This window comes from Colias eurytheme, chromosome 28, assembly GCF_061535395.1.
Source record: "Colias eurytheme isolate Ceu_HAF_F1 chromosome 28, ilColEury1 Martin Lab GWU primary, whole genome shotgun sequence".
NCBI classification, from domain to species: Eukaryota; Metazoa; Arthropoda; class Insecta; order Lepidoptera; family Pieridae; genus Colias; species Colias eurytheme.
In genome coordinates, this window is record NC_143007.1 from 4694124 (window position 1) to 4707722 (window position 13599).

At 32.0% G+C, this 13599-nt stretch overlaps 1 protein-coding gene across 13 annotated transcripts in view; it reads left to right on the plus strand.

The window, feature by feature from the left end:
- The window catches only part of Hr3 (nuclear hormone receptor 3 ROR-beta), a 110693-nt gene that overhangs the window by 77944 nt on the left and 19150 nt on the right, over positions 1 to 13599 (plus strand). For 3 of the 13 annotated variants that reach the window (XM_090117709.1, XM_090117713.1, XM_090117715.1), the window contains exon 2: positions 8935 to 9700. The exons of 4 other annotated variants lie outside the window; for them this stretch is intronic. In XM_090117709.1, coding sequence (XP_089973835.1) covers positions 9430 to 9700 — 271 coding nt within the window. In that variant the 5' untranslated portion in view covers positions 8935 to 9429. Of the gene's footprint in view, positions 1 to 8459; positions 8690 to 8934; positions 9701 to 13599 lie in introns of those variants that run through there. 6 more of the 13 variants (XM_090117710.1, XM_090117711.1, XM_090117718.1 and 3 more) reach the window with 4 other exon arrangements.

Consider the following 13599-nt stretch of genomic DNA (forward strand, 5'->3'; position numbering starts at 1 on the left):
TAATATCTTGATTTGAAACAATATGACTACGTGACGACAGTAACGTCACGGAAATACGCAAACGTTAAAGTTTCTTGTAATAAAGGTTGTTAACTTCAAAAATGTAATTATATTTACCATGTTGTTGCCCTTAACGTACACGTGTTATTATGAGTATTTTAATTATTATTTTACATAGATACTAATGTTTCATTTGATTATTTATCTAATAAGTTTTTTCTACTTTATTAGAATATGTTGACGAGTTTTTGCGCCTTTTTCATACAAATCTTATATATAAAAATGAATCGCAAAATGTGTTGGTAAGCGCATAACTCGAGAACGGCTCAACCGATTTCGATAATTCTTTTTTTATTATATTCCTTGAAGTACGAGGATGGTTTTTATGTAGAGAAAACGTAAATATGTACCACGGGCGAAGCCGGGGCGGACCGCTAGTATATCAATAAAAATCTACGTTATTCACGTTTCTTATAGCAGTTAAACCTTACTTACTGTTACTAGTATAGTAGGTATTATATTATCTGTGGTATAACCCAATAGAATTCCTTTTTAAGCTATTGCATAGCTTTTATCAAGGGCCTTGAGCGCGGGGACCGAATCGAGAAATTCCGTAACGAAAAAACCTCACACTCCCCACTCCGACGGACACGGAGGTGTGGCTGGAAGGCATGCTATGCAATAGCTTTACCGCGGCAGTCCCCGAGTGCCACACGTCTTATTTCTTTACTAAAGGATAACACCACTTGATTACAGACTGCATTTACTATTTACCTATAAAAGGGACATTAAATAGATTTATATTATTATCTGGTCAAAACTGTATAGATAACATCATAATATATATTTATCATTATTCATTATTTTGTTGAGAAAGAAAGGGAGTAACATTTACTTATTACAAACCAAACGAGAAACCTCCTTGTCATTTTTTTTTGAAATAAATATATCCTTATCAAAGAACGAATCAAAATTTCTCCCTAACATTTAAAATTATCAACAACATGGCAACATATTTTACTATCAACACAGCTAACCTAACAAGGCAATACCTTTGCAAAGGCAAACAAAGAATATTCTGTAACAATTTCTTTCTTGTAGGTACATAGTAACTCGCTATCATACTAACGCATTCAAGCCTTACGCATTGCTAAAAAAAACTGCACGATAACTTAAATTTTTTTAATGATAACTCAAAATCGATAAAGATTATATCTTATCATACTGAACCTAACATAAGTTTAAAAAAAGTTTATGGCGATACCTTTCAAAACATTAATGATAAACATATTGCGCAAAGCGTGAAATAAGTTATGCCATATAAGTAAATTTAAGTACATAATAGGTTATAGAAAATACTAATACTATAATAATTATTCAGTAACTTTTCTGCTAGTATCTACTATCTACATCAAATATGATATTGGAGCCACTGTTTAAATTCAAAACTGGAATTACCATAAATACATAAAAAATTGTTAATTATTGTCAAAAATAATCCCCTCTCCTCATCCCGTATGACACCTAACCAAGCCTTAGCCTCCAAAATTAAAAAAAAAGTACACCTCTAGATAATCTGTGGAACAGAAAAAAGGGCGCGCGAAACGTCAATGTGACGGAAACGTGTGACAACGAAATAAATCGCCGATCGATACGTTATCTTGAGGACATCGAACCCCGAAATGGTTCGTTGGCATAGTAAGTTACCGACCAGTGGTAGATGCGCTATGGGGCGATATTTTCATCACTATATTATATCACTACATAGTATAAAACAAAGTCGCTTTCCCTGTCCCTATGTCCCTATCCGTCCGCTTAAATCTTTGAAACTACGCAACGGATTTTGATGCGGTTTTTTTTAATAGATAGAGTGATTCAAGAGGATGGTTTATATGTATAATAAGATCCATTAAGTAGTGGAGAAGTACTGTTATTTTTGAGGTTTCTAATGTGATGTCGTAAAAAATTACATTTATTCCGCTTACATTGCAAACGCAGGCTGAACCCTACGAGTTTTATCAAAATAATGTACTAAGTATTATACACATTGAAAAGGTCTACAGAAAAGTCCGCGATGGTATATGTCTATCTCTTATGGATAACCCACAATAACTTTTTTTTGTCATTTACTTTTTACGACAAATAATGGCTAATTTTCGAAGCGATTTTAACCAATACAGCATTAATCCTTAACCAATTAAATACCATGGATACATTGTTCATTTAATATAGATCTATATGGCCTTTTACACCGTATGATTTAAGTGAATATTTTCGAAGATATTACAGATTTAAAAATTGCAGGACGTAGCGTTTGCGGCCGCCCGGCTATGTATTTTATACCCGTGCGATGCCGGAGGCCGGAGCGGGCCGCTATATTTTTATACCTATACAACGTTCACAATTTTTCTGTAGTGTATTTAGTATGAGCATTGCACCCGTGCGAAGCCGGGGCGGGTCGCTAGTTATGTATAAACCAAACTCGCTTTCTCTGTCCCTATGTCCCCTTGCTTAAATCTTCAAAACTACGCAACGGATTTTGATGCGTTTTTTTAATAGATAGAGTGATTCAAGAGGAAGGTTTGATTAGTATGTAATTTAAAAGGTTTTAGATAAAGCGGGCGAAGCCGCGGACGGAAAGCTAGTAATAAATAAAGCTAAGAAAAACAACCTGCCTTCCATGAACAGTGGTAAACGCTTGAGCATAAAACTAAGGTTCGAATGTAGCAAAAATATAATAAAAATTAAACTATTGTTATTATTGTATTCAATCTTAATTACTGTTTTTTTAAAGTGAACACATACAAACATACAGATGAAGCTAATAAAAGCGTGTTAAAAATGACCTGTCCATAACCCACAAGGGGAATTGTATGGGACTTTTATCAAACACTAGCTGCTCCGCGCGGTTTCACCCCCGTGGCTCCTCTCTCGTTGGTCATAGCGTGATGATATATAGCCTATAGCCTTCCTCGATTAATGGACTATCTAACACCGTAAGAATTTTTCAAATCGGACCAGTAGTTTCCGAGATTAGCGCGTTCAAACAAACACTCAAACTCTTCAGTTTTATAATATTAGTTTAGATTAAGGAAATAAATTATTTGGAGCAATGTACAAACAGGATATATGGAGATTCAGATGTCAACAATCTTTTAAGGTAACTAAGTACACAGAATAACTGTAGTTCAAAGACATCACTACATAGTATAAAACAAAGTCGCTTTCCCTGTCCCTATGTCCCTATGTCCCTTTGTACGCTTAAATCTTTGAAACTACGCAACGGATTTTGATGCGGTTTTTTTTAATAGATAGAGTGATTCAAGAGGAAGGTTTATATGTATAATAACACCCATTAAATAGTGGAGAAGTACTGTTATTTTTGAGGTTTCTAATGTGATGTCGTAAAAAATTACATTTTTTTCGCTTACATTGCAAACGCAGGCCTGAACCCTATGAGTTTTATCAAAATAATGTACTAAGTATTATACACATTAAAAAGGTCTACAGAAAAGTCCGCGATGGTATATGTCTATCTCTTATGGATAACCCACAATAACTTTTTTTTGTCGTTTACTTTTTACGACAAATAATGGCTAATTTTCGAAGCGATTTTAACCAATACAGCATTAATCCTTAACCAATTAAATACCTTGAATACATTGTTCATTTAATATAGATCTATATGGCCCTTTACACCGTATGATTTAAGTGAATATTTTCGAAGATATTACAGATTTAAAAATTGCGGGACGTAGCGTTTGCGGCGGTACCGGCCGGCCGCCTGGCTTTATATTTTATACCCGTGCGAAGCCGGAGCGTGCCGCTATGTTTTTATATACAACGTTCACAGTTTTTCTGTAGTGTATTTAGTATCAGCATTTCACCCGTGCGAAGCCGGGGCGGGTCGCTAGTTAATAATATAATAATATCATAATATCTACTATATAATAATTACGTTATCTATACTGATATTATAAAGCTGAAGAGTTTGTTTGTTTGTTGGTTTGAACGCGCTAATCTCAGGAATTACTGGTCCAATTTGAAAAATTATTTTGATGTTAGATAGCCCATTCATCGAGGAAGGCTATACATAATATATCGGGTGACTGGAAATTCGACATGATCCTTCAAAGGGGTTATACTAGAGGTCATTTGCAACAAATTAAGTCCAGTTAAAAATTCATGGTTATTGAGCTATGACGATTTTTTGACCAAAATTTAAATTACGTCTTTAATCTTTTTATTGCATTTTTATTTCGATCCCATGCAAAAGTAGATAACATTTGTGCCTTTTTAGAAAGCTTATGAAACAAGGAACTTACGTCTTTAATTTGTACACCAAGTTTACTACATTTTTTCGAGTAATAATCAACTACTTATGGAAAATTAACTAAAAATATAAGTTTTATTCCACTTAAGACCCTTTTCTTTTTAAGGTGATGCAAGTTTTGGGCAAGTTTTTTTATAAAGTGATCGCTCATTCTTCGGTTAACAGTGTAGTAGTTTTTTCATAATAAATTATTTTTGGTAAAAAGGCAGAGAATTTCTAAAAAATCAAAAAACCGTCATAGCTCAATAACCATCCTTTTTTGACCCCTGGTTAACTGGACTTAATTTGTTGCAAATGACCTCTAGTATAACCCCTTTGAAGGATCACGTCGAATTTCCAGTCACCCTGTATATAGAAGAATATTATGGTATTTAATAAAAGTATCTCTAAAATATTTTATGAGAAAGAATGTACGTATTTAGAATATTAAATCAGTACTTTTGCCAAACAGTTTTACAAAAATCTCTAAATATAGAATTTACTATAGCTTAATAGTGTAAAACAACCTGTATAGAAAACGTATTTTCATCTGAAAATGATAAAAAGAGCACAGGGAGACAAATAACAAGAAAATGATTTAATACTATAAAAGCCTGTTTTTATAATGTTTCCTATGTTATAACTTTTTTATTTAAATATTTTTCTCAAGAAATTATTTTGCACTAATATTATGCTGTCTTCTTGTTTTATACTTATACATTAATTAGTACCTATACAAAATTTCGCAGAAAATTTAGAAAACAATTTAAACCACACTTTTTTGGTAGTGGCAACTTTAAAATTCTTTATTTTTAATTACATTTGTTAATATCTTTATTAACTAAAATTTAAATTCAAATTAACTGTGCATTATTTTATCAGCACATTTTTAATTTTATATAATACGGTCTATATGTTCTTATAGAGGTTTTCTAAGTTTAAACATCAGTTCATAGTTCGATGTACGGCGTTCGCCTCATTCGAATTTGAATTTCGAATTTGAATTTGAAATTTGAATTTCGAATATTTGTTCCTCGCTTGTTTTTGAACTGTTTGAAATTTCATAATTAGAACAACTGTTCGTTTATCTAAACTGAATATGTCGTTTGAGATGAATGTGCGAATTTCTTATTCCAATTTTGAAATAATTATATGATTTTTAAATTTATCCTAATTTTAGATACTCTCTAAATTTAAATTTATGTCTTGAAGGGTTGTTATACCAACCCCTTCTCTTCTTGTGCCTAGATATTATCATGATATTATTAAAAAAAAACTCATATTTACAGTTAAATTATGTAATCTAAAGATATGTCTTAAAAAACTAAGTCGTATAATTTTCTCCTGGCTAAGTCACACCCCTCATATTAAATTTTTCCCAGTAACAAGGTTTTAAGAACAATCCATTTTTCCCAAAACTCATATATTTCTTATAAAATGCTAGCATATAATCATCATAATATATGTAATATGATATCTTGTAATAATTATTGTACTAGATTTTCATATACATTTTTTTATTAAACAAAAAATACAATGAGATGTGGTTAAATTAATCATACAGTATTATGACGTCATTACCGAAAATGAAAAATCGTAAATAAAATAATCTTTGATACCATTATCAGGGTCATTGCACTTGAGTGATAAATTTTCGTAGTTTTTTAGTAAAATATAGTTTTGTTTCCGTGGGGGTAAAGTATTCTAATAAATAGAGAGTCATGTTTTAAACCGATTAAAATTGAATCGAAATACTTAATTGGAATGACAAGAAAATATAGAAATATTTCAAAGCGTCTATTTTATAAATAACTAGCTTTCCGCCGGCGGCTTCGCTCGCATATTCAAAGAAAAACCCGCCTAGTTCCCGTTCCCGTGGGATTTCCGGGATAAAACCTAATACCTATCCTATGTGTTAATCCAAGTTACCCTCTATATGTGTGCTAAATTTCATTGTAATCGGTCCAGTAGTTTATGCGTGAAAACCATACATATACATACATAATTACAAACATTTCCTCTTTATAATATTAAGAATAGAAGGTATATTTTCAAAAACATCAAAATTATTGTTTAATCACCTTCATTGAGTTTCCCAATAATTAATCCAGTATTAATTGACTCGAAATCAGCCTTTTGTGTCCTTAAACAACTTTTCTGTCCCAATCAACAAGGAAATAAAGGAAAAACATTTATTTCAAACACATTAATTACAATTTACAATGTAAACCGAATATTTCAAAAAAAAAAAAAATAACAAAAATACCATAAAATTTGTACTCTATGGTGTCAAGGCAAAAGCTATAATATATGTCCTTTGCCCCAAATCATAGCATGGGGCAGTAAAACTGCCTACCCCAGTGGCCCTGGGGCACAATAACCTTTGAAGCTGCCGACACAAATGTCAAAATCAATAGTTCGTTGAACCGTGCGAAGGTCATGGAGAAATGCGATACTAGATGAAACCCGCGACTTGGTCTGTGTTTTTAATAGTAATATTGTATTTTTAGTGTATTTTGTATGGCTATATTTAAACTCTATTGTTGGCTTCGAATTATAGTAAACAAAGGTACATAATAATTTTTCTAAACATAAAAAATAACTTATAGACATATAGTCACATTATATGTAGACTACTAGCTTTCCACCCGCGGCTTCGCCCGCTTTGTCTAAAACCTAATAAACTATATACTAAAACCTTCCTCTTGAATCACTCTATCTATTACAAAAAACCGCATCAAAATCCGTTGCGTAGTTTTAAAGATTTAAGCATACATAGAGACATAGGGATAGAAAAAGTGACTTTGTTTTATAGGTACTATGTAGTGATATTATTTAGTATTTTTCAAGTAGTTATTATTAAATTTAACTTTACTCTATACATATATGAGAAAAACTGCCTTTAAACGTGATTTATCTTTGAGTTTTTTCGTGACCACGCCCCTGTAATATAAAAGTAAAATATATTACTACATACATATATACATGGGTATATAATATATAATAAATAATTAATCTTTTCTTAAATTAATAACTTTATAATTCTACATATCTAATTAAATTGCTATTTCTTAATAAAAATAATATGGTAATAATAATTTTTGATTAATCACCATCATCATTAGTTCTTACCTCACACAATTTATTATAATTAAAATTATCGAGATTTTGTTTATATTATGTTTGTTTAATTGTAACCACAAAATTAATAAGACCGATATTCTCAATGTTTTTACAATAGTAAATGTAGTTTTGAAAAAAATATACAGGTACAATTTAAAAATCTGACATTTTACAAAAAGTCCATGTGACCTTTTTTAACTTTGGCACCAAATATGTTGACCTAAACTTGGTTTAGGCTAGTAGGTTGCCATGTCTAGTAATTCTAAGTGCTATAAGTTACACAATGAAACTTAGTGTAACTTAAATTCGCGTGTAAGTGCTAAGTTATGATTTAAGTTATGTTAATGTTTGCTATTTATTGGTTTTTGTAATGGTTTTTTATACGCTATATTTATTGCAATTTTGTTTAAAGATGTATAACATTATTCAATCAAATACATAATATAGAAATAATCATTATAAAAATTGTTCAATGGAATAAAATAAAAAATTATATAATCAAAAATATTTGACTATCATACTTAGAAAACCATAGTTCATAACCTAAACACCTTATAATTCATTACAAAACAAACATAAAAACAAGCACCTGAAGAAAAATAATGTAAAAACCATCATGCCACCCGTCCGCCGGGTTATTGACCTTTTGACAATCGTCTGATCGACTCTAGGCGAAACGTATAATCGATGTTGATTTTCGAAAAATCGAATCGCCAAAAAATGCAGTTCGTCCAAGCATCCGATTCCACGGCTAGGGTTCAACAGCATTTCACCGAAATCTACTTTGTTTGGTCCCGGGTTCAACGACACGGTGTGACGCCGTGCGCCTGTGTGCGCGCGCCGCTACGTCTGTACGATACCACACGCACACACACATGAACTCTATGCCGCGCGAATTTGTCGCTTAATTACCTCATTGCAAACATTTTCCTAGCCCCAATCAAGGGTATTAAACGCTCAATATACGACGTCTGTAACACCCCAAGAACAAACCCTTAACGGTCAAAATTGCAAGCTACGCCTATCGTAGTCAGCGGTGATTGAACTATCACTAGCTAAGTTGATTATTCGGCCCGAATGAAAAAATATATAATTTTTTGTTAGCCCGGTCTGAAGATTCGTCAATGCGTCAGTCACGATCGAGCCGCCCCGGCGTCGACATCTCAAGAACCGCCAGTCGTAGACGCGTAGCCGAGTTGTGAACAACCTATAGTACAAAAGAATAACGTACAAATTTTTTTTTATAGCAGTGAGGTGAACGCATCTTTTGTTTTGTGCCAGTGCCTTGAGTGCAGTGACATGGATTTTCGTAAATGGAACGTAGTGGAGTTCCAAATTTAAAATTCAATCGACTGAAAGATTAACAGAATTTTAGATAATTGAGCTCTAACAGTTCTGTGCTTCATCGAATTCTGTTTTCAAATTGAAATTGGCATTCCGTCTCCGGAACTATTTTAATTGAATAAATTCTCCTTTCTGCTCTTGTTTTCTTTTTGCAGATTTTTTAAATTCTGTTAATCTTTTTAAATAAATTAAAAAAATAGTATACGGGAACAAGTGTATAAAAATACAATAAACAGAAACAGTGCCTTAGTAGAATGTTTATTTAAGAAGAAAAGGGATATAAAACAGAGACCACGGCGACAAAATGCCAAAAAACTTGTTGCTTTTCAAAAAGTTAATACCTGAAATAAACTTCGCGAAAAGAAACCTTACAACGCCGCTCGGCCGGTACATATACTATATCAGTTAAAATTTACAATAGTGGTGCTTTATAATCAACCAAGTTGAAACATAAATAGTGCCATAAAGTTTTCTCCAAGAAAACCAACTTATGGTAAGCTAGACGTTGCCTTACGACATAGTCGCTTGGAATTCGTGAAGGAACACCAAACCGCAGTGATATCTGTCTAGTGTAAGCCATGCGAATACGATTCGATTTTCAAAATCACTGGCTGAAAAGAATTTAAATTTAAAAGAAGAAGAAAAAAGAAATGATGAATAACAATCAGTTCCACGAGTTGTTCGGGTCTCAGTGGCCTCCCGACCAGCACGGGGGTCACTCGTCGGCCTCGACGCTCCTGCATCAGGGCCAGCTGCCCCAGGGGATGCTGAAGCGGGAGCCGCACGAGGTCCAAGGGGTGATGGGGCAGATGGGCATGGACCCGGTGGCGGACAGCACCTCCCCGCCCCCCGGGGACGGGATGTTCGGGTCCACGATCTCAGGAATGTTCTTGGATAAGAAATCTGCTAACTCTATAAGAGGTATTTTCGGCTTATGCTTTTTTTTATTTCTTTTTACTCATTGAAGCTTTATAAAGTTATGTATCACCGAGAACTGATGATATCTAGAAGATATCTAGTAATAAATATATATGTTATTTTATTTCTAACAGCCAGCTGTTTGGAGACTTTTTATAATCTATTAAAAACACAACTGTTCTGTGATTAAAAATGAATAATGTTCTTTTGTTAAATGGATGTGTCAATGTGCACAATTAAGATAAAACACTATTTGAATTTGGAATAAATCTAAACGATAATATTCCAATTTGGAACGTCAACAATATCGTTCGAATATTTTTGAATAATTCGCTTCGAACACAATAATTTGACATTACAATAATTACGTCATCGTTGGAAGATAGAATTGATATTTTTAAACTTTGACGTGACGTCATTTTTCAGTGTTTTATTTTTGAAAAAGATTTAAAAAATGAACTATAAATATTTGAAGAGGTTTTAACTTTAACTTTTAGTGTAAAGCCAAGTCGTACATTTCTTAGTTACGTAACGTTGCGTACTGTGACTAAGCATTGATTTTTCCCAGACATCTAGACTTTAGTAAGAACCTAACATATTTAGCATCACTACATAGTATAAAACAAAGTCGCTTTCTCCGTCCCTGTTCCTAAGTATGCTTAAATATTTAAAACTACGCAGCTGATTTTGATGTGGTTTTTTTTAATAGATAGAGTGATTCAAGAGGAAGGTTTTAGTATTTAATTTATTAGGCGAAGCAGGCGAAGCCGCGGGCGGAAAGCTAGTAGATAATAAAATACAGACAAAATAATAGAGTTGTCTATGTGGAAATTTATTATCTATACAATAAATTATTATAAGAATTGGTGAAATTCTTATGAGATTCTTGTTGGTAAAAAATAATGGTTTATTGTTAAAATAATTGCATTGACAAACATTTGTAAAGTCTCATTTGTAAGATTTTCTTGTCTATATATATATATAAAAATGAAACCCCTTTCGCGTTGTCACGGCATCACGCGTGAACGGTTGGACCGATTTCGATAATTCTGTTTTTAATATATTCCTTGAAGTACGAGGATGGTTCTTATGTAGAGAAAACGTAAATAAGTACCACGGGCGAAGGCGGGGCGGACCGCTAGTTAAAAGATAAATCTAAAGATGTCAATTTTCAGCTCACATACAAATTGTATAGAAATAGAAAATTAGCATAAATTATAATATTATTAGGACTCTAATAAAACTTTTAACACGCATTATTTGTTGATTTTAAACTAATTAAGCTATAATTAATATACATATATAACGGTAATATCTGTGTTGATTTAGTCTGTTAAAACAGTCAAGATTAAACTAATTTACAATCCAAGGGTTCTGTATATAATAAATTCGGATAAAGGTCATAATAAATGTGAAGTTAGTAAGGGTTTTGCTCTATCTCAAGCCTGGAGAGAAATACTATAGTAATCTTTAAAAAACAGTATCTAGGACAGGCTTATACGATGTCTAGAGTAATTCAGAAAAGCAAATACGATTTAAAAATGATATTTTATGTGAAAAACTGAGAATAGAACCTATATACTACACAATATTATAAGTACACGTTATGAGTATGAGTTTGAGTAAGGTTTGAGGGAACTAATCTTTATTGATGCTATGTGTCTGTGGATTTGATTTTTATTACAGATAAATTATCATCTGAATGTAAATAAATTAACATACAAGCATATCATTCAAATGTATGTCTTATTTGACCGGCTGCGTTGAATTTAATGCAGTTTTCGCTAACGAATAGACAGACCTACATAGTATAAAACAATGTCACTTTCCGCTATCTGTCCTTATGTATGCTTAGTTATTCAAAACTATGCAACAGATTTTGATGTTTTTTTAATAGATAGAGTTTTTCTCGACAAAGTTATATAATATAAGAAAAATAGGATGTAGAGCTTTCTTCAATTTAAACTCTATTATTTTTTATAGCTAGAGCAATATACTTGTCTTGCTAAAATTAACGTTTGCAGAACCCTAATTATCAATGAAAAATGTAGCACAGTCAATACAGACTAGAGATAATAATAATAAATATTTGTATCAGTATATTTGTTCGTGTCTAATTACGATTACACAAAGTTCAGTTATTGGTAGGTTTATTTTTTATAATATACCTAGGAATAATAGGTTAATACGGATTTTCACTGTGCATTTATCTTAATTTGAAAGTAATTAAAATAATTTTCGTCTCTTAAATATACACTGAACTAGTTTTAGAAATTAAATTTACGGCAAAGAGTCGAAACAAACATAAAACTAATCTATGACGATCATAGTAATGTTTTAAACATTAAGTATGAGTGGATGTATGTTTGTTAATGATACACACAAAACAACTGATCAATATGAAACTTAGTTCAGTTATAGATAGTCCGTATTAGCACATGTACTAAGTAGCTCTTTACCTCGAAAATGTCATACATAGGCTACTAATTTCCCTGAACAGCATTGTAAAGCCATGTCAGTACTAAATTTAGTTCACTTAGGGCCGATTTTTCAATGCTTGGATTAAACTTATTCGTCGAATAATGTATAAAACTACCATTTTAAAAACGTATTCTAATTGCCCGTATTTGACAGTTTACGTGACATTTTAATATTATCGTGTAATACTTTATTGGACGGATAAGTTTTATCCAAGCATTGAAAAATCGGGCCTTATAGATCGTCTGTATTAAAACGTAAACTACTTTTTACCTCAAAACTGTATAGTTTGCGCAAATAGGCTACATTTTACTTCAGCCATTTACACTATCGATTCAATACAAATTTGCTATTGGTGTCACCTATTGTAAATCGTTTATTTACAATTAGTCAAAATTATCTACTAATTGCGCCCTAAAAACTATGTAGGGTAAGTGTGGACTGACGCACGCGAAATATTTTGGGTCAAAATATACTTTTAGTTATCGACAATCTTAAAAATTTAAGTAAAAATAGGATTGGTTTTGCGCCATTTTGTGTTTAATAATTAATAATCATAACATAATAATCAGTATCTAATTAATAACAAGAGATTTGTATGAAAATTTGATGTAAGAAATGACCATTGACATGCAAAAAATATAACAAAAAAAATGTTATTGTATTTTTGACATTTGGCACGAATTTAACACAATATAAAGGTCATTGACTTTCCTATTTTATATTATCACATTCATTTAGTTAGGCTAAGAAAGTAGGCTGTAGAGAATCGATCGTCTGGAGACATAAAAATGTCTACATTGGAATATGTCAACGTTCTTCCAAAACTATTTCCAGAATAATTTAAATTTGGAACGTATGATGCGTCATGCGTCATTTCAAATTAAGAACGAGAGCGGTTTATTGGGAACATCCAAAATTTTCGGGGTCAATGACCTTGACATACATTCCGTATTCACGTTAAATATCGTTCCACTATTCCATTTTTAAATTTTAATGTCATTACGATTGATGATCTGTAATATTTTTTTTGTTCTTAATTTAAAACTCTTACTTTTTTTTCATTTATACAATTCAGATATTTCCCACTATTTTTTAAATGATTCTTTTTCATAAAGCAATGGCCTCCTATTCAGATTTTGGTCTTCTCACAGGGCATAGACAATACTAAATAATATCAATATAATATATAACATTACAAATAATAGAGACATCTCTAGTCTCTACATAGTATAAAACAAAGTAGCTTTTCTCTGTCCCTATATCCCTATGTAACTACGCAACGTATTTTTATGCGGTTTTTTAATAAATAGAGTGATTCAAGAGGAAGTTTTTAGTATATACATAATTTATTAGGTTTTAGGCAGAGCGGGCGAAGCCGCGGGCGGTAAGCTAGTATCATTACAACAAATTGTATGAATGAT